The sequence below is a fragment of the Saccopteryx bilineata genome, chromosome 3, assembly GCF_036850765.1.
Source record: "Saccopteryx bilineata isolate mSacBil1 chromosome 3, mSacBil1_pri_phased_curated, whole genome shotgun sequence".
Classification (NCBI taxonomy): Eukaryota; Metazoa; Chordata; class Mammalia; order Chiroptera; family Emballonuridae; genus Saccopteryx; species Saccopteryx bilineata.
This window is the reverse complement of record NC_089492.1, coordinates 107083225-107104297: the sequence shown is the minus strand read 5'-3', so window position 1 is coordinate 107104297 and position 21073 is coordinate 107083225. Positions and strand designations below refer to the sequence as shown.

General features: G+C 39.2%; 2 protein-coding genes across 19 annotated transcripts in view; both read left to right on the top strand.

Moving 5' to 3' along the window:
- Window positions 1-21073, top strand: part of NRXN1 (neurexin 1) — a 1279091-nt gene that overhangs the window by 539881 nt on the left and 718137 nt on the right. For all 18 annotated transcript variants that reach the window (XM_066267113.1, XM_066267112.1, XM_066267110.1 and 15 more), the window contains one exon: window positions 18791-19174. In XM_066267113.1, the coding sequence (XP_066123210.1) occupies window positions 18791-19174 (384 nt within the window). The remainder of the gene's footprint in view (window positions 1-18790; window positions 19175-21073) is intronic.
- Window positions 14973-15981, top strand: LOC136328685 (acidic leucine-rich nuclear phosphoprotein 32 family member A). Its single transcript, XM_066264750.1, has one exon. It carries the CDS (start codon window positions 15104-15106, stop codon window positions 15833-15835), a length of 732 nt encoding a protein of 243 aa, XP_066120847.1. The 5' UTR covers window positions 14973-15103; the 3' UTR covers window positions 15836-15981.

The following is a 21073-nucleotide window of genomic DNA, read 5'->3' as shown; positions in this document are numbered from 1 at the left end:
TCCCCGTTTCCAGCTTCAGAAAAATACAAAAAAAAAAAAGAGAATTGATTTGGGGTGGTGAACATACAATATAGTGTAAAGAAGATATGTTTTGTGGAAATGTGCACCCAAAACCTATATAGTTTTGTTAACCAGTGTAATTTCAATAAATTCAATAAAGAGGAAATAAAAATAAAATTAGTATATATATATAATATATATATAATACCTTAATCTGCAAGCAGAATAAAATCTATACATTCTGTTTAAGTTCTTTAATTCATTCAAATTACCATAGTTTATTAACTGTTCTACTAATACCTTCATTGGAAAGTTCAAAGCAAAGAATATTCACCTTAATTTACAAAGTTCAATCCTGGATGGGAAGAAGAGAGAGATGCTTAAGAGTATTGAGAAAGAACACAAATAAAAAGTGAGATTTTTGTTGGAATCCGATGGAAAAATTATTACAATGCTTAGTGTTGTTTTCATGGAAAAGTACTTTTTTGTGATTACAATGTCAGATTAGTGAATTGAAACAAACAATATAAAAACCAAAGCTTATTCAACCACGTTCTGGCCTTTACTAATTGGAAAAAAGAGAGAGCTCATATTATGTTGGCCAAGCTCAAGGGAGTTTAATGTAATTTTAATAACTGCAGCTGTTAATATTTTATATATAGTATTTTAATTAAGTTCTATATTTATACATTACATTGGTTTGGTACAAAGCAGCCTTTTAATGATTAAATGGATAACTATACTAGCTTTTATTTTATTTAAAGGATATTTTTGAGTTAGATGAAATATGAAGATTTATAGCTCAGTTAAAACTAGAAAATGTAGAATTTCAAGGAATAATTTCTTTTACTCATTTTCCACATCAGTTATATTTAGAGGCTATATGAAAATTTCTCTTTATATAATGGGGAAAATAACACTGCCATGACATGAGGGCATATGGACTGCTTCCTGACTCATGAACAATGAAGGTTATATTTACTGATTTGCCTGGGTTACTCCTTAGTGTATTTAAAAACATTTAATAAGCCATATATTTTTTTCTGTTATTAAAGTAGAGAAAGCCCAGACCTAAGAGTTATTCTTTCTGCTATTGACCATACAAAGTAAGTAGGATAAGAGCTGTGGTCATTAATTTGATGCTAATAACTTTTGGTTATCTTGGTAGGAGATAGGGTTAAAACTTTACTTGGTGGGTAGACTGATTATTTTAATATTCCCCAGACAGTTTATAATGGAAACCCATGTATTAGAGGCAATTTCTTATTTATGTTTATGACCACAGTTCCTGGTACTTTCTTGTACAATAGCAGTTACTTGATAAATATTTGTTTAAATAAAAAAAAGAATAAATGGCCCTGGCCGGTTGGCTCAGCGGTGGAGTGTCGGCCTGGCGTGCGGGGGACCTGGGTTCAATTCCCAGCCAGGGCACATGGGAGAGGCGCCCATTTGCTTCTCCACCCCCCCCTTCCTCTCTGTCTCTCTCTTCCCCTCCTGCAGTCAAGGCTCCATCGGAGCAAAGATGGCCCAGGCGCTGGGATGGCTTCTTGGCCTCTGCCCCAGGTGCTAGAGTGGCTCTGGTCGCGGCAGAGCGACGCCCCGGAGGGGCAGAGCATCGCCCCCTGGTGGGCAGAGCGTCGCCCCTGGTGGGCTTGCTGGGTGGATCCCCGTCGGGCGCATGCGGGAGTCTGTCTGACTGTCTCTCCCTGTTTCCAGCTTCAGAAAAATACAAAAAAAAAAAGAATAAAAACAAGTAATGACTAAGTACCAACTCACCCCTAACATTTTAAAATAGTAGCATCGGCCCTGGCCAGTTGGCTCAGTGGTAGAGCGTTGGCCTGGTGTGCGGGGAGTCCCGGGTTCAATTTCCGGCCAGGGCACACAGGAGAAGCGCCCATCTGCTTCTCCACCCCTCCCCCTCTCCTTCCTCTCTGTCTCTCTTTTCCCATCCCGCAGAGAGGCTCTATTGGAGCAAGGATGGCCCGGGTGCTGGGGATGGCTCCTTGGCCTCTGCCCCAGGCGCTAGAGTGGCTCTGGTCGAGACAAAGCGATGCCCCAGAGGGGCAGAGCCTCGCCTCCTGGTGGGCAGAGCCTCTCCCCGGGTGGATCCCGGTCGGGCGCATGCAGAAGTCTGTCCGACTGTCTCTCCCCATTTTCAGCTTCAGAAAAATACAAAAAAATAAAAATAAATAAAAATAAAAAAAATAAATAGTAACATCATCTCACATTTGAAGAGTAATAGCACTTTTTTAGTTGTAAATGTAACTTTTTAAAGTTAAAATACCCTACTTTCTAAAGCAGTTACAAACTATACTATAGGAAAGTGGTTCTCAAAGTGTGCACCCTAGAAGATTTCCAAGTATGCCCTATGGTATTACAGAGAAATATGTGCCTGTTGGGGACCAAAAAACCAACAGGGTTTTGGAGTTTAGATTTTTAGGGGACAGAGGTATGGGGAATTGGCTGTAAGTTGACAGTCTACCCAACCCCCCATCTCACTTGCCTGATTAAGTTGCAAAAGGCTGTTAAGCTGTGGTGCTGGATTGTTTACACTACCCACCATATTCCCCAGAAAGACTGGAGGCAAGTTTCTTCTATCCTTTTTTTGGTGTAAAGTTAAAATGATATGTATGGTAGGGGTTTTGGACTGATGATTAAACATAAGGCATTGTCTCTTGAAGCCTTTTGGATTTCTATAAAAGAATATGTGGCAATATTTAAAAAAGCTTTGAATATTTTACTACAATTTTCAACATCCTATTTATGTGAATGAGAATTTTCTACCCTCAACACAATTAAAAGTAAAAACAGAGGAATTCTTCAATGTATTGACAAGGAAATGAGAGTTTGCCTTTCAAATATATGCCCAAACATTGAAGAAATCAGAAATCTCTAGGACACATCAGGCTCATGTTTCTCATAAACACAAGAATGAAAAAAACTTAACACATTCGCATAGGGAATTTACTAAATCTTACTAAGAATATATATATATATCATATATATATGATATATATATATATGATATATATATGATATATATATATGATATATATATGGTCTACTGGAAAGTTCTGTCCGTTTCCATCACAAGTTTTGACACATAAGCACATGTTTATTTGGCGCATGTGTGCCTCTCTATTTTTATCACTTAATGTATACATACTGACGTAGCAAATTAACTAAAACAAAGTTGATTCACGTTAGTCTTATGTGTGAAGCCAGCTACTGATAAAGTTCATTTACGCCACTGAAATTTTTACGAATTTCAACAAGGAAGAAATGCTGCAGAAGCATGTCTGTCGATCCACCATATTCCCCAGACTTAGCACCCTCCGACTATCACTTGTTTTTGTAATTACACAATTTTTTGAAGGGCAAAAAATTCAAAAATGAAGAAGATATCAAACAAGCACTGGTTCAATTTTTTGCATCAGAAGATAAAACATTTTTCAAAAATGGGATATACAAATTGCCGTGTCACACTGGCAAGAAATCATTAATAATAATGGCAATTATATTATTTAATAAAGTTTATTGACAGTAAGAAAAATTTGTATTTTGTTTTATTCCAAAAACGGACAGAACTTTCCAGTAGACCTTATATATATAAGATAACTTTTAAAAAAATTTTTAACCCCTCTTTTTTATGAATTCTAAAAAGCATAACTCAAAAAATGTTTTTTATTGTTAGAACAAATTTAATTTTGTCATATGTATTTTTAATTACCATAAAAACACGCTTGGACTTTATATTTTTTCTTTAATATTTGACTTAATTATTATAACATATTTCTCAGAAATTTGTATATAGTACACCTACAATTATTTGTAGGATTTTAAATGTGCCCTGACTTCAAAAAGCTTGAGAACCACTGCTATAGGATAACAGGTCCTGTCCTTTTAGAGATACAATACCAGCCACCAAGCCCAGATATTCCCCTTAAAATGCAGTGAGGAAGTTAAATGATTGTTAGAAAATGGTGGCATAAATACGACAAGCTTTTATGAGAACAAGACTGTTATCCCTACTTGTTCATGAACTATCCATGCCATTCAGCAAACATGTAGCTAGAAAGAAAATCAACCAAGAGGAAGGGTGCTCACTCCTTTTTGTGAATTGGGATGTGCAGCCACAAGTACCCAAATGACACAAACATAGATTGGTTGCCAGCCACAACAAACTTCAAAACACAAGTAAGGTGCTGATGCAGAAAGAAAGATGTTTATTCAGATGTTGCCATGACGTGGGAGAAGGGTGGACTCCCATCTGAAAGATCACCCCCACCCCTTCTTCCTGCTCAAGACAGCAGCTTTTTGTGTGTGTGTGTGTGTGTGTGTGTGTGTGTGTGTGTGTGTGGCAGAGACAGAGAGAATCAGAGAGAGGGGCAGATAGGGACAGACAGGAAGGAAGAGAGATGAGAAACATCAATTCTTCGTTGTGGTTCCTTAGTTGTTCACTGATTGATTTCTCATATGTGCCTTGACTGGGGGCTTCAGCAGACCGAGTGACCCCTTGCTCAAGCCAGCAACCTTGGGCTCAAGCTGGTGGGCCTTGCTCAAAGGCAATGAGCCCATACTCATGCTGGCGACCCTACGGTGTTGAACCTGGGTCCTCTGCATCCCAGTCTGATGCTCTATCCACTGTGCCACTACCTGGTCAGGCAAGACAGCAGTTCTTACAGGGAAACGGAGGAGAGGGTTCTTTTCTTATTCAATTATCTTGCTAGCTTTCTGTGGGCTCGGGCCCTGTTCCTTCTTCTAGCTTTTAGAACATTTGGGCCAGTGGTGGGATTTAGCCGGTTCACACTAGTTCAGCACAACCAATACCTGATTTTTTGTTGAGTTCGGCAAACCAGTTGTTATATGGCACTTGTAATCAGGGTTCTCTCTAAAGTGGGTGCCTGGACAGCTGCCCAAAATGGAAATCACAAATTTACATTTCTTACTCGTTTTTTAACATTCATCTGTGCAACAGTGTATTCTAAGCACCTATAGTAATGTTCATTCTGTCCATAGGTGAAAAAAATTACAACTGAGGATGCCAATCAAGAAGCAATACAGAAATATTATAAATAACAGTTTTATTGTTTTTTGTCAGATACTATTTAATATTTTTTCATTAATATTTTAGCATTCTTATAATCTAGCTTTGTGTATCTCTTTTATTGTTTTTATTTAAGTAGTTAATGCATGAAATAATAAACTACCTTTCAGTATATGTTTTTTATACTTAAACTGGTCATTAGGGCAGAGAACCGGCTTTTAAACTATTTGAATTCCACCACTGAGTTGGGCCTCATTCATTCCTCTTTCTAGCTTTTGGCATTAGGTGTAAAAACTTACCCCTGCCACCATCCCAGCCAATGGGGGAGACTTCCTGTCTACTGTAACAATAATAAATGTGCTAGTGACAAGATAGTCACCAGGATGTGCATTTTCTGATGATTTGCTCTTTAATCCTTTGCTCAATAAAGGATTGGTATATGAGCCCCTTGTTTGGTGAGAAATATTATCTTCCTTTGAATACTTTTGTAGAACTCATTTTAAAAACAATTAATTGTACGGACTTACAGGTTTCTGCTTCTGCTCTGTGACATGGTAGAAAGAAAGGAGCATTTGAATTCCTGCACTTTAACTAGTATTGTTTGGCCAAAGCTGTTCTCTCTGTGCAATGTAGCTCCATTCATTGCCTGCTTAACTTGTTACCAATGACAGGAGGATGATTGGGCTGAGCCATGAATGGCATTTTCAGATCCTGCACTAAATTGTAAAAGGAGGGATTCTACAAAACCAGGTATGACTTTTGGGGATCAGAGTATATGACTTGAGTGCTGCAAAAAGTGATGTCCTACATGGGGTAGTTTAGCTACTCAACAAAACAAAAGTGCTAACTGACTGAGTTAATAAATATGGCTGAAGAGGCTTTTGACTGCATATTTTGCAGGACTTACATTCTTTACCAGCCTGTCCTCCCTTTCCTGGGTTACCCTTTCCATATGTTTGCTTTTAAACTCTCCACACAAAACAATTGCCCAGGTGTTTAGCCAAAGGGTGAATTGTGATAATATCAGGATGAGGTTAATGACTGTTTTCTGGGGCATGGATATTGTTTAAATTTGTGTTAAACTCCTTGGCTCAGTCAAGGATATCTTCTCAAGTATTCTCATAGCTAATTGCAGCCATTTCTTCTTTTGCAAACCATCATTACACATTGAAATCAAACAGAAAACTCATTCTTGTCAAAATCTGCTTTTGTTCAGCAGGGAACAGCAGATTGTATAAGCGGTTATTTATGGGTAAGCCTACATTTAACAGCTAAGAAGCCATTGATATTTGAATTGAAGTCACAGAGTTTCAGTTTAAGACCTAGAAATTACAGTGGGAAAGGCACAAGGCTCTCTCTAGAGCACATAATTAGAGGTTTATAGTAATCACAGTTTGATGTGAACAGCACTTTCTAGCTATCTATTACCAACGCTGATTTCTATGTATACTGTTCATGAATCACCACACTTAGACATTTCTACTTGAACAACCATTAGACAATTTCTCTGTTTAGATCTTGATTTGAACTTGTCCTCTGAATATAAACATACTACCCAAGCCTCTACCTAGTAGCCTGTTGCATAAATTGAAATGATTTTAAGTAAATTTATAATACTCTATTTTGTATCCATGTCTATAAACCACTCCCCATCAGTGAGAAGCATGAAATACCTTATTAAGAATTTATCAATTATTTGACTATTCTGATAATTAGATGGAGTCAACTTTGCATAAAATCATTATTTTATTGCATACAATTTTATTAAATTCATGCTTGTAGTTATGTATTTACCATAAACATATTTTTTTTTATTTTATTTATTCATTTTAGAGAGGAGACAGAGAGGGACAGAGAGAGACAGAGAGAGAGGAGCTGGAAGCATCAACTCCCATATGTGCCTTGACCAGGCAAGCCCAGGGTTTCAAACCAGCGACCTCAGCATTTCCAGGTCGATGCTTTATCCACTGTGCTACCACAGGTCAGGCCTACCATAAACATATTTAAAAAGAAAAAAGTCACCTATTGCCTTCCCCTGCTCAAAATTTTAAATTTTGCACATTTTTTTCTATTCTTTGACATGTAGGTGCATTTTATATAGTTACGATTATAGTTTATAAACATAATAATTCAGACTATCTGTTTAAATTATACTATATAGAGTACCATTTTTTTTCCTCAAAAATATCTAAGTGACAACATTTATTCCCTGGGACTTAATGAAAACTGCATCTGAGTGTTCAAGCAGAACTTTGCAGAGGCACTTTAATGAAGTTCCCAAGGCCTGTATGGCCTACGTCCATTCACTTGTACGTAGAAAGAAAGTCACAAAGACAGATATTGACACTATTCAACTGAGAACTGTCCAGGGGACTTGACTACTTTACCCCCACTGTAGAGATAGGAGACAGGTCACCTTCATCATGCCGAGGGAGGGTGTCAGACCTTCCTAGGCTAATATTACTACATAGTACTTTCCATAGTATACTCCCCTTGTTCAGAATGCATGTGCCCCACTCTTTTGATTAAGTTTTAGCTCTCATTGTAAGTTTGTTTGCAGTTGAAGGACAAAATAGATGAGTTATATAGATATAGAGTATTCCTGTTTCTGTAACAATTAAATTTCCCGTCTTAAATGCAGAAATAGCACTGGATTATAAATTGGCATCTTCTATTGGCAGGACTACATAGGAAGCATTCCATATCCTGTGATAGTTAATTTCTCACAGAGATTTAATTATTTGGCATTCTTGTTTTATACATAGGATTTGTGAGTTTAGTAAATATCAGTTAAACCCTGAGAGATGGAACCTTTCTCTCTAAATTTACCAAATCTCCTTTCTGGGCCTATCAGGCTAGGAGGCAGACGACTCTGGGGTCAGTTACGCCCTCAGGAAACAGACAGTTATTTGACGACACCCAGATGCAGTGACCCTCTCTGTGGAATGCCAAATAGAAATCTGCAGAACTTCTGCAAAATAATATTTTAACTGCTACAAAATATGTCACTTGATTGATATTTACTAACTCCAACCATTGTGTATGATCATTTTATTAACATGTTATCTGTACGTTTAATTATTTTCAGGCAAGCCTATATTTTTAAATTTGAAAGTGTGCATGTGTGGCTGTGAGTATATTCATGTCTTTGTATATGTGCATGTGCTTATAATATGGTAAGTGTTTAACATATAAATAGGTGATATTGGTGAAAATTTTCAGGCAGTTCAGTAAGTACCTAGGTAAAAAGTTTTCCTTTGACACACACTTCCCTCACCAGTCATAGTTAACCATTAAAGTAATTTGGTATTGAAAGAGTCCCAGGTATATTCCTATGCATAAATATACCTACAAATACACTTATAATATATATAAATGTAGAGCTTTTATACATAAACAAGATCATTTTTCAACAATTATTTGGTGGCTTGTAAAACCTACTGAGAATTTTTTTCTATGCCATTTTATTATATTGACATGATATTACCCTTAGTTTGAACATATCAATATATATTTACTTCAGTCTTTCTCAATTGATGGACATTTAACTTTAAAAAAATTAATGTTTTAAACTAATTTATAAAGGAAGTCATCATATTATATCTTTATGCATATTGGTCAGAATTTCTGTAGCATAGATTCTGAGAACTGGAATTACTGGGTTAACTGTTTTAAGTTTGAAAAATTAATGACATGTTTTTAACTACTAACCAGATGTTTAAATTTACACTCTTAGCTATAGTGTATGAGGTGCCTTTCTTCTATCAATCTTGCCTCTTACTAAATATTCTCTAATTTTTAATTTTATTTCAATGTTATTTATTTATGTATTGCTTCAATTCTTGAAGTTACTGGCTATGGATGAATTCAAGTGAGGAGAAAATATAGTCATAAGCAGAAAAAGTTATTTAGACTGTATTTTTGTTTTATTTTCAAATTAAGCTTATTTTAGTTATGATTTTAAATGTGATATGAGATACTATTTTTTTTTAAAGACACAAAAAATTCAGAAGAAAGGAAGGAAAGATTTATCCATCCATAATCCCATTAATCTAAAACTCTTATTGTTAATATCATATTTTCCCCCGTTTCTATATCTATTAAGGTAATCATATATTTTTCATTTTGCATTATACTATATATTAATGCTTCATTCTGCTTTTATCACTTATATTATGACTTTTTAAAAGGTCTGAATTTATTAACAGAATATGAATTTGACAAGTAAATTTTTAAGTTTGTGAGATCTGATTATCTTCTTTTTTTTTTTTTTATTTATTCATTTTAGAGAGGAGAGGGAGAGACAGAGAGAGAGAGAGACAGGAGAGACAGAGAGAGAGAAGGGGGGAGGAGCTGGAAGCATCAACTCCCATATGTGCCTTGACCAGGCAAGCCCAGGGTTTCGAACCGGCAACCTCAGCATTTCCAGGTCGACGCTTTATCCACTGCGCCACCACAGGTCAGGCGAGATCTGATTATCTTCTACAGTGAGAGGTTGTAAAGCCAGCAGCCAAGGCCAGGGCCACCATCAGAGCAGCCCAGCTCATGCAGGTTCGCATTGGATTCGGACAGTCGGTAAAGAAACCATGGAGCCAAAAACTGGTGGGCCATAGCCTTTAATCCTAGCTTGCACCCGGCGGGCAAGTAAAAATACACACTGGGCTCCAAAACCCAGTCACACTCAGTGCTCACAAAGCCACTGACTTATCTGAGTTTCCTAGAATCAAAGGTTTCTAGCTCACCAGCCTTATTCTCCTCAGTTCCCCATCTCCTTCCTTATCCCAGATACAAACTCTACACAAACTGGCATCTCACTCAGCACTCCGCCATCTTGGCTGCTTCTCCTGGCCTCCTCCATGTGGCCTTTCTCTGATCTTCTCTGCTCTCTCTTCTAATGATAATCTCAGGAACCAAGAGGCAAGCTCTCGTTTTGCCCCCATTTTTATAGTGTAGAAATCCAAACCCTTAATCCAATATACATAATAGGGAGGTCTCTAATACAAAGACACTTCTGAGGCATGATTGGATTGTACCGCCCCACATCAAAATGGGTGGGAAAGTCTTAATCCCAAAACCAAACCCCAGGCTACAAGGATTCTCAACACACATTAATATCACCTGGGCAACGGCCTCTTTAACAAAGTGAGCATAATACATTTTATCTGCCCAACAGAGGTAAATTAGAATTATTCATAGATAAAATTGATATTTAACTAAAATTTATTTTAAGCAATAACTTTGAAACTTTTGTTCAACTTCTGGTCTAGATGACAGTGTAGGTAAACTCTCGTTACTCTGCATCAAAAGTACAGAACAACCATTATACAGAGCCACCTGAAGTCTGACTGAATAGAAGTCCTACAACTAGGGATTAAAAAAGAAGCCACATCGAGACTGGCAGGAGGGGCAGAGACAAGGAACTGACTGGTCCTACATCCACATGTGGCAGATAAAAATCGGAAGGGATATCGCAAGTGCAGGAGTGAGGCTATCCCAGCCCCACACCAGGCCCTCTAGTCCAGAGTATCAGTGCTAAAAAGAGAAGTACCATAACTTCTGGCTGTAAAAACTAGTGGTGATTGAGGCTAAAAAAGACAGAGGGCTCTGGAGTCTCAGGCAGTTTCTTTTAAAGAGGCTGTGCAAGACTTACCTCAACTCACCCTCTGAGCTCTAGCACTGGGTCAGCAGCCTAAAAAGCATCAAGGACATACAGGGAGAAATTGAATTGTCCAACATCAGGACAAGACCCAGGGAGCAGCTTTCTCCCAGACATAAATGCTGTCAGAGGCCATTGTTCCTTTGATGAGCCCTTCCCCTACAGAACCAGCTAGCAGGCACCATATCTGAGATTCCATCAAGCTGATGCATACTGATTGCCCTAGCCTGGTGATTCCCTGAGGCCCCACCACACCTAACTTCCAGGTCCACCCTAGCTGTTTCCAGTGGCTTTACCGCAGGAATGGCCTGTCTTGGCTCATTGTAAAGCCAGGAGGCACGGTCAGGGCCACTATCACAGCAGCCCGGCCTATGCAGGTTTGCATTGGATTCGGACAGTCGGTAAAGAAACAGCGGAGCCAAAAGCTGATGGGCCATAGTCTTTAATTCTAGCTTGCACCTGGCGGGCAAGTAAAAATACACACTGGGCTCCAAAACCCAGTCACATTCAGTGCTCACAAAGCCACTGACTTATCTGAGTTTCCTAGAATCAAAGGTTTCTAGCTCACCAGCCTTATTCACCTCTGTTCCCCATCTCCTTCCTTATCCCAGATACAAACTCTACACAAACTGGCATTTCACTCAGCACTCCACCATCTTGGCTGCTTCTCCTGGCCTCCTCCACGTGGCCTTTCTCTGCTCTCCTCTGCTCTCTCTTCTAACCTCAGGAACCAAGAGCGCAAGCTCTCGTTTTGCCTCCATTTTATAGTGTAGAAATCCAAACCCTTAATCCAATATACATAATAGGGAGGTCTCTAATATAAAGACACTTTGAGGCATGATTGGATTATACCGCCCCACATCAAAAAGGGTAAGAAAGGCTTATTCCCAAAACCAAGCCCCAGGCTACAAGGATTCTGCCTGCCTTTAGCCCACCCCAACACACATTAATATCACCTGGGCAACGGCCTCCTCATGTTATCTTTAAGAAAGTGAGCAGCTTGACCAGGTGGTGGCGCAGTGGATAGAGCGTCAGACTGGGATGCGGAAGACCCAGGTTCGAGACCCTGAGGGCACCAGCTTGAGTGAGGGCTCATCTAGTTGAGTCCAACATTGCTGGCTCAAGCAAGGGGTTACTTGGTCTGCTGAAGGCCCGCGGTCAAGGCACATAAAAAACAAACAAAGAAAGTGAGCATAATACATTTTATCTGCCCAACACTCATGCTTCATATTTTCCTAAAATCTTCCAAACAAGCAGCATGTGGCTTTAGTGTGCCCCTTTTATCTCACTGTTGGGCAGATAAAATATATTATGCTTACTTTGTTAAAGATGGCACTGCCTACGTGGAAGCCCGTCACCCAGGTGATTGCTTGGAATGGGCGTGATTATGTTAATATGTGTTGGGGGAGGGCTTTCGCGCCAAAAGGTTTTATAAGGAAAAGAGATCACATTGTTCCTGGAGAAGAGTGATTATGTTCTAAGAGGAGCCCATGCTAGAGAAGAAGAGCAGAGTAAGGCCACATGGAGGAGAGGAGAGGCAGCCAAGATGGCGGAATGCTGAAGGAGAAGCCAGTTTGTGCAGAGTTTGTGCAGAGAGAACAGAGGTGAATAAGTCTTGTGAGGTAGTCATCTTTGATTCTAGGAAACTCGGATAAGTCAGTAGCCCTGTGAGCACTGAATGAGTGGAATTTGGAGCCCAGTGTGTTCTTACTTGCCAGCCAGGTGCAAGCTAGGATTAAAGGTAATGGCCCACCAGTTCTTGGCTCTGTTGTATCATTACCATCTGTCCGAGTCAAATGCAAACCTACATGGGTGAGGTGGCTGTGATGGTGGCCATGGCTACTGGCTTTAACTCTAAGTGGCCCCAGACCTAGCACTAGCAGCAGCCAGCCTTACGTCACAGGTTGTCCTCTCTTCGGTAACTCCAAATCCAGCACAAGCAGCATCCATCTGTAGACTGCCTTGTAGCTCTGCCTCATCTCCTGGACATAACACAGTTGATGGCTGACCTTGGCCTGCACCTCCTAGGTGGTCTCAGAGCCAGAACACTCAGTGGATAGCTTCAGACAATGTCTAGATATCACCCCACCACCTCCACAGTGCCACACTTAAGGGACAGACTCGGTGGGCACCAGAGCCTCACTGAAGTAAGTCCTTTTGTGTGGGGTAGACCCCTGTACAACTGATCCTCCATAGTGGTTGGCGGTCACAGTCAGTGCAGCTCCTTGACCTAGGGGTAAATCCCTCCTATTGATGTGCCAATGGCAATCAAGCCTCAACTACAAGAGGAGGGTATACACAGCCAATAAGTGTGAGGGCCCCCCTTAAGGGCCCAACTTGTGTGATTGAGGAGGCTGTGCCACAGGACCCTACAGAAAACTAACTACATTAGGCCACTCTATCAAGCCTGGGAGATGAAGCAGCTCTATCTAATACATAAAAACAAATGCAGGAGGCAGCCAAAATGAGGACACAAAGAAACATGTCCCAAATGAATGAACAAAACAAAACTGCAGAAAAAGAACTAAATAAAATAGAGACAAGCACTCTACTAGATACAGAGTTAAAACACTGGTTATGGCCCTTGCTTAGTAGCCCAGTTGGTTAGAGCATCATCCTGATATGCCAGTGTAGCAGGTTAGATCTCTGGTCAGGGTATATACAAATATCAACCATAAGTGAAACAACAAATCGATGTTTCTCTCTCTCTCTTTCTCTTTGCCTTCCTCTCTTTCAAATCAATACATTAAAATAAAAATAAAACACTGGTTATAAGGATGCTCAAGGAACTTAGTGAGAATTTCAACAGCATAAAAAAAACCATTCAGAAATGAAGGATACACTAGCTGAAATGAAGAATAATTTACAGAGACTCAACAAAAGAGTACATGAAGTTGATCAGCGGTTTGGAATATACAGAGGTAAAAAACACCAATCAAAACAATGAAAAGAATTGAATGAAATAAGAGTAGTGTAAGGAGCCTCAGGAAAAACTTCAAGTTACCAACGTTCACCTCATGAGGTTGCTAGAAGGAGAAAAGAGAGAGTAGAAAATTGAAAAAAATCTATTTGAAAACTATAATGATAGAAAAACTACTCTAATTTGATGAAGGAAATAAACATACAAGTCCAGGAAGTGCAGAAAGTCCTGAATAAGATGCACTAAAAGAGGCCCACACCAAGACACCACATAATGAAAATGCAAACAGTTGATAACAGAAAGGGAATCTTAAATGCAGCCAGAGAAAAGAATTTAGTTAACTATAAGGGAGCTCCCACAAGACTGTCAGCTGATTTCTCAACAGATACTTTGCAGGCCAGAAGGGAGTTGCAAGAAATATTCAAAGTGATGAAAAGCAAGGACCTGCAACCAAGTTTTCTCTACCCAGCAAAGCTATCATTTAGGATATTAAAAAAAAGAAAAAAAGAAAAAAAAAAGATAAAGGGCTTCCCAGACAAGAAAAAAGCTACCAAACAAGTATTATATGAAATGTTAAAGGGTCTTCTTTAAGAAGTATGAGCAATAAGATGGCAAAAAATGCATATCTATTAACAATTAAATTTAAAAAATAAAACAATAAGCAAAACAGAAACAGAGCCATAAATACAGAGTACATTTTGAAAATTGCCAGATGGGAGGGGTTTGGGAGTTGAGTGAAAAGGTGATGGGATTAAGAAGTACAAATTGGTTGTTACAGAATAATCATGGGGATGTAAAATACAGCATAAGGAATATAGTCAATAATATTCTATTAACTATGCATGGTGTCATTTGGGTGTCATATTTATGGGGATGATCACTTAGTAACTTATATAATGTCTAATCATGGGGGTATACAGTTCATTAATTGTAATAAAATTTTTTCAAATGATTTTTTTTTTTTATTCAAAAAGAAACCTTAGTGGCTACCCAGTCAATTCCTTTATTTTGCTAAGAGTCATATTGAGGCCCGATGAACCTATTATTTGGTTAAACTTGCCAACTAGTTAGTTGTAAAACTAGAGCATGAAAATTGGTTTCCTCTGGCCAGGCAAAATAATTTCCCATTATAGCATACTATTTTCTACCCCCATACTTTCCAGTTATTTAAACTTTTATAGTAACTTAAAACTTGGCACCAAATTAACTCATTCTAAGTCTCACCTTCACATCATGTTTTTCTCATGTTGTAAGCTAATCTTCTAGATGTGGAATAGCCAAGAAAATTAGATGGGGAAAACAAAGAGTGAAAATGAATAGGTTAGGTGATCAGGTTTGTATGCGCCGCGGGTGCTGGGGGCTCGAGAACCAAGCGGAGCTGGTTGAGCTTTCAAAGTCCTAAAACGCGCGGCCGTGGGTTCGGGGTTTATTGATTGAATTCCGCCGGCGCAGGAGCCTCTGCAGAGAGAGAGCGCGAGAGATGGACATGGACAAACAGATTCATTTAGAGCTGCGGAACAGGACGCCCTCTGATGTGAAAGAGCTTGTCCTGGACAACTGTCGGTCTAATGAAGGCAAAATTGAAGGCCTCACAGATGAATTTGAAGAACTGGAGTTCTTAAGTACAATCAACGTAGGCCTCACCTCAGTCGCAAACTTACCAAAGTTAAACAAACTTAAGAAGCTTGAACTAAGCGATAACAGAATCTCAGGGGGCCTGGAAGTATTGGCAGAAAAGTGTCCGAACCTCACGCATCTAAATTTAAGTGGCAACAAAATTAAAGACCTCAGCACAATAGAGCCACTGAAAAAGTTAGAAAACCTCAAGAGCTTAGACCTTTTCAATTGTGAGGTAACCAACCTGAACGACTACCGAGAAAACGTGTTCAAGCTCCTCCCACAACTTACATATCTCGATGGTTATGACCGGGATGACAAGGAGGCCCCTGACTCCGATGCCGAGGGCTATGTAGAGGGCCTGGACGACGATGAGGAGGATGAAGATGAGGAAGAGTATGATGAGGATGCTCAGGTAGTGGAAGACGAGGAGGATGAGGAAGAAGAGGAGGAAGGAGAAGAAGAAGATGAGGATGAAGAAGGTTATAACGACGGGGAAGTAGACGATGAGGAGGATGAAGAAGATCTTGGTGAAGAAGAAAGGGGTCAGAAGCGAAAACGAGAACCTGAAGATGAGGGAGAAGATGATGACTAAGCGAATAACCTATTTTGAAAAATTCCTATTGTGATTTGACTGTTTTTACCCATACCCCCCCCAAATCCCGCCCCCCCGAAACTTATTTTTTTCTGATTGTAACGTTGCTGTGGGAACGAGAGGGGAAAAGTGTACTGGGGGTTGTGGGGAGAGGGTGGGTGGGAGGGGGAGGAATAAAATACTATTTTTACTGCCACTCTTTAAAAAAAAAAAAAAAAAAAAAAAAAAAAAAGAAAATGAATAGGTTATAATTATCCGAACAAACTGTAGTTGATTTCCACTTTTATACTGTGTAATTGTTTTGAAAAGTATTATTATTCTCTCTCAAAATTATGTACTTTATTTCCCCAAAATGATGTGTTTTATATATTCTTTTTTTTTTTTTTTTTGCATTTTTTTCGAAGCTGGAAACAGGGAGGCAGTCAGACAGACTCCCGCATGCACCTCTGGATGCCCGGTTGCATCCAGAGCCATTCTAGCACCTGAGGCAGAGGCCACAGAGCCATCCTCAGCACCCAGGCCATCTTTGCTCCAGTTGAGCCTTGGCTGTGGGAGGGGAAGAGAGAGACAGAGAGGAAGGAGAGGGGGAGGGGTGGAGAAGCAGATGGGCGCTTCTCCTGTGTGCCCTGGCCGGGAATCGAACCCGGGACTCCTGCACGCCAGGCCGACACTCTACCACTGAGCCAACCGGCCAGGGTGTGTTTTATATATTCTTTATTTAGAAATTAAAATTAATGGAGTGACATTGATCAATAAGAGTACACAGGTTCCAGGTAAAGATCTCTATAGCATTTGAACTGTTGATTGCATTGTAATCCCATTACTCAAAGTCAAATCATTTTCCATCACTGAATATTTAGCCCTCTTTACCTCCCTCCCCCTCTCCCTCCTCCTGTTAACCACTTCACTTTTATCTATATTTTTCTAAGTAGGATTTTATGCTCCCTATCTGTCGCTAAGTGAGTTTTCCTCTAGATACTTGCACAGATGTGAACAGTAAAAATGAGTACTTTGTTGTTTTCCTTTTGGCTGACTCCTCCTGATATCCTGTTATACTCCCCTAGCTGGAAGGCCAAAATAGCAATACCTTTGAGTGTTTCTCCCCTAGGTCTTTTCTTCATTTCTCCCTGGAAGTCTAAAGAGACAAATGTCTTCTTAATGACTCGGCCACCTGCACAGTGTCTGTCAGCAGCTTCCACACCCTTCTCCCTCACAAAGACAGATCCCATTACACTGCCCAGATTGAGGAGTGCCCCTTCTGCTGGGATCTGGAATGCTCCTGGGTACAATAGAGTCAGCAGCCCTGTGTCCTTTGTTACATGCATGTTTCACAGGCATCACAGGCCATATTTTCATTTGAAGTGGGTCATAGGTGAGCCAGGCAACTACTGAAGTGCATCTTTCCCCCCACGCTCCACTTTCCTTGCCTGTCCCTAGTTCTGCACTCCTTTTCAGTCTTCAGGCCTCCCCTGTGTGTCTGTGTCCTGCATCCCCGAGGCTCTGTGTTCACAGATGGCATGGTATCAGACATTTTCTAACCCATTTTCTCTTTTTAGACTCTTCCTGTTCTGCTTTCCAGTCTAGGCCTGAAAGATAAGTCTGGGATAATCTAGTAATGGGTCAGTGTGGTGTTCATTTCTGGTATCATATTTGCATTTTTACAAAGACCTTTCTGGAAAAAGAATATGGGTGGGATTGTGAGTAATCCGGTAGGCCAGGAAGGAAGTTTTGATTAAATTTGTCTTCTGTCTTTCATTTTTTTGTTCTTTAATACATTCCAGAAATATATTTTCTGTGATCCTCAATTAATCCCCTATAAATGTCTACTCTTCATTTTATGCTTAGGTCCAGGGTTCCTGTATATTTATAAACTAATAGAATTATTTCCTCTTGTATTTGGAGTAAAGAGAAAAAAACTTGTCAATTTAGATAAGTAACTAGCTTGGTTTTTAAAAAATGTAAACAGCAAATTTGACTTGGTTCTTGTGATTAATGACACAGCATTTATTCAGTGTTTACAATAAACTAGATACTTTACTAATATTTTATTTAATAGTCAAAACAACCATATGAGGTAGGTCATATTAATATGCCCATGTTAAGAATGAGTAAACCAAGACCTCAGTGATTAATGAACTGATTCTAATGGCTAAGAGAGATGAAGTCAGGTTTTGACATAGATAATCTGTCAAACTATTGTATTCAATAAAAGCAATCAAGTCTGTTAAAGATGGGTGCACACAAACTTTCCTTAGTTTGCAGATGTATAGCAGCTTTGAAAACAAGTACTAATCTGAGAGTCTGACTATTCCAGAGAATGCTATGGAATGTCAGTTTCTCCTTTTTCTGTCTCTTTCTTTCTTGACTATTAGTGAGTGTAATAGAGTGCCAAGTTCTCTTTCCTTCCTTTCTTTCTTCCTTTCTTCCTTCCTCCTGCTCTTTCTTCCTTCTTCCTTCTTCCTTCTTTCCTTTCTTTTTCTTTTTTTCCTTTCTTAGCTAAACTGTTTCAGGCTCACAAACAGTCTTTGTTGACTGTGCACTTTGACTTTTACTCCCAACATCAAATACAGGCATACCTCAGAGATACTGTGGGTTTGGTTCCAGACCACGCAATAAAGCAGGTACCTCAATAAAGCAAGTCATAATGTTTTTGCTTGGAGAGTGTCTTGCCTTTATTTTGTCAAAAATGCAACATCCATGATGTGCAATAAAGCAAAGTGCAATAAAAAGAAGGCATGCCTATAGAATTATTTTAGTTACAGTCTTCCTTATTTCTAAAGTCACTTAATTCCACAGGTTTCCATCAATTCCACTGAGAAGTGCATGACACTAAGAATAGAAAAAAAAAAAGGTGATGTCAAGAAGTTCACTTTTAAACAGATAAAAAGAGAAAGGGTGATATTTAAAACACAGTGCACTCTGTAAATATCTGTGTGTCTCTTGTCTTTGCAACAGGTACCATTTCCGTCAACACGTTGCGCACACCCTACACTGCTCCTGGCGAGAGTGAGATTCTGGACCTGGATGATGAGTTGTACCTCGGGGGATTACCAGAAAATAAAGCTGGCCTCATCTTCCCCACCGAGGTGTGGACTGCTCTGCTCAATTATGGCTACGTGGGCTGCATCAGAGATTTGTTCATTGATGGCCAGAGCAAAGATATCCGGCAAATGGCTGAAGTTCAAAGTACTGCTGGAGTGAAACCCTCCTGTTCAAGGGAAACAGCAAAACCGTGCCTTAGCAACCCCTGCAAAAACAATGGCGTGTGCAGGGATGGGTGGAACAGATATGTCTGCGACTGTTCCGGAACAGGCTATCTTGGCAGGTCCTGTGAGAGAGGTAGGATTCCCAAAATCAAGCAGCTGACTCCCCTGAGATGGAAAGTGTATTAAATATTGACCTTAAACTTTAAATTGACTGTGAAAAATTAACATATGCTCTGCTGAAATAAACTCTCTGCAGGCTGAGTGCTGCACCTGACATTTTACTGATGAGTCTTAATGATTTTCAAAGGACCTGATTTCTGGGAAGACACAGCTTTTTAAGTATATTGCAGGAATAAATATTTGGATCTGTTGTATCCAAGCATAAGATGTGTAATGGACAGTAACTGCTTTCTCTTTTGCCTGGTTTTTAAATTTCAGGACACTAGAGAGTAAAGAAGGCATTGATTGGATGTATTTATTGGCATCCAGTGCTAATATCTGTGCAAAAATAAATAAATAAAAACACAAACATTCAAAACAATCTAAACTGGAAGTTGCAAATTCCCTGACACTGTTAACTTGAGTCATAGGTTAGCCTGTTCATTTTATTTCAGCCAATTTACCCAGGGTTGAAATTTGTAAAGTAAGCTAACTTTAAATCACTCAAGTTACACCAACATTTTGAGAAGTGTACCCCGATTTCAAAGGCACTATCTTGCTTCAAACAACTGGTTACAGAAGATTCATTTACCTGTTTGATCTGAAGGCTTTGTGTGTCTGTCGAAGCTCTGCGCAGGTACCTCTACCTTCTCTATTAGGAGGCAAAGCTACATTTTTTCCCCTTCTTTTCTTTTTCTGTTAAAAGCAGAAGGAAAAAGGTTAAAGGAAAAAGGAAGGGTGATAGCTGTCACAGTTCATCTGCAGACCAGACTAAAGGAAGAAATAGCAGAACAAATAGGTCTAAGAATGTCCTTCTATCGACCTAAGAGTTTCAGATAAATGCTTTAGTCGCTATACCCATTGCCAGTCATTTTCAACAATGGAACAAAAAGATCAATAAGAAAAAATATTGATGAATTTTTTCCATTGTCCTCTCCCACTCTGCGGAACATTGCTCTATTAGCCATGAACCTCAAAGTAAGCAACATCTATTTAGTTTCTCCCCCCTTTATTTCTATAATAGTTCAATTCATTTAAGCTAACATTTTCTAGAGAAAAATTGGTAATTTTCTAGAATCCAAAGTTGCAATGTGACCTTAGATCTCAATCTCCATAAGAAGGTTCATCTTATCAGCTCTATTATTAAGATTAAACAATATGGAAATTAATAAGGATAACCTAACAATCTAATAATGATCTTAAATAACCATCCAAAATACTATCACTGTTCTGTTCTATAATTAGATAGGTCAATAGATGAGTAAATATTTTAATCACATGGATTCATTCATTCTAGTACCTAGTTGCAATTACTGTGAATTGTCATTAGAGATTAGCTATTTCTGTGCAATTTTCATTTGAAAGGTATATAGTCTCTGTAAGTTTCCTCTTCTCATTTTCCCTTTTAATCTCAGTTTGGTTTTTTAGAAATTGCCAAAAGGGGCCAACAATAACAAAATCACAGTGACAAAGCTCACAAGATGTACTACAGTTAGGCATAATGTGAGATCAGCAGATCTGTATGATTTGAGATTTTTGTTTTCATTTTAATCAGAGAGCTGTCAGATATCCGGATGACTCCTGCTTAAGTGAAGCTAGAAAAGTATAGAACTGAAAACTGTCACAAGAATTACAGAAGCCTGCAGTTAGATATGCATGGTGTACCACCCTGTGGCAATATTCTGCTACTACATATGGCAGAAGTAAAAATAGAAATTGTGGAGCTTCCTGGGCCAGAATGAGGGAAAGGGAATATTTATATATTGCAATAATTAGAAGGAGGGTGGCAAGCATATGCAGATTTGCAAATGAGAATTTAATAGCAAACTTCATCACTGGATTTCGGCATACATTTTTATCTGGCGGTGGCTGG

Excerpts from the sequence above, each read along its gene's own strand:
- LOC136328685 (XM_066264750.1), top strand. The coding sequence starts at position 15,104 with ATGGACATGGACAAACAGATTCATTTAGAGCTGCGGAACAGGACGCCC.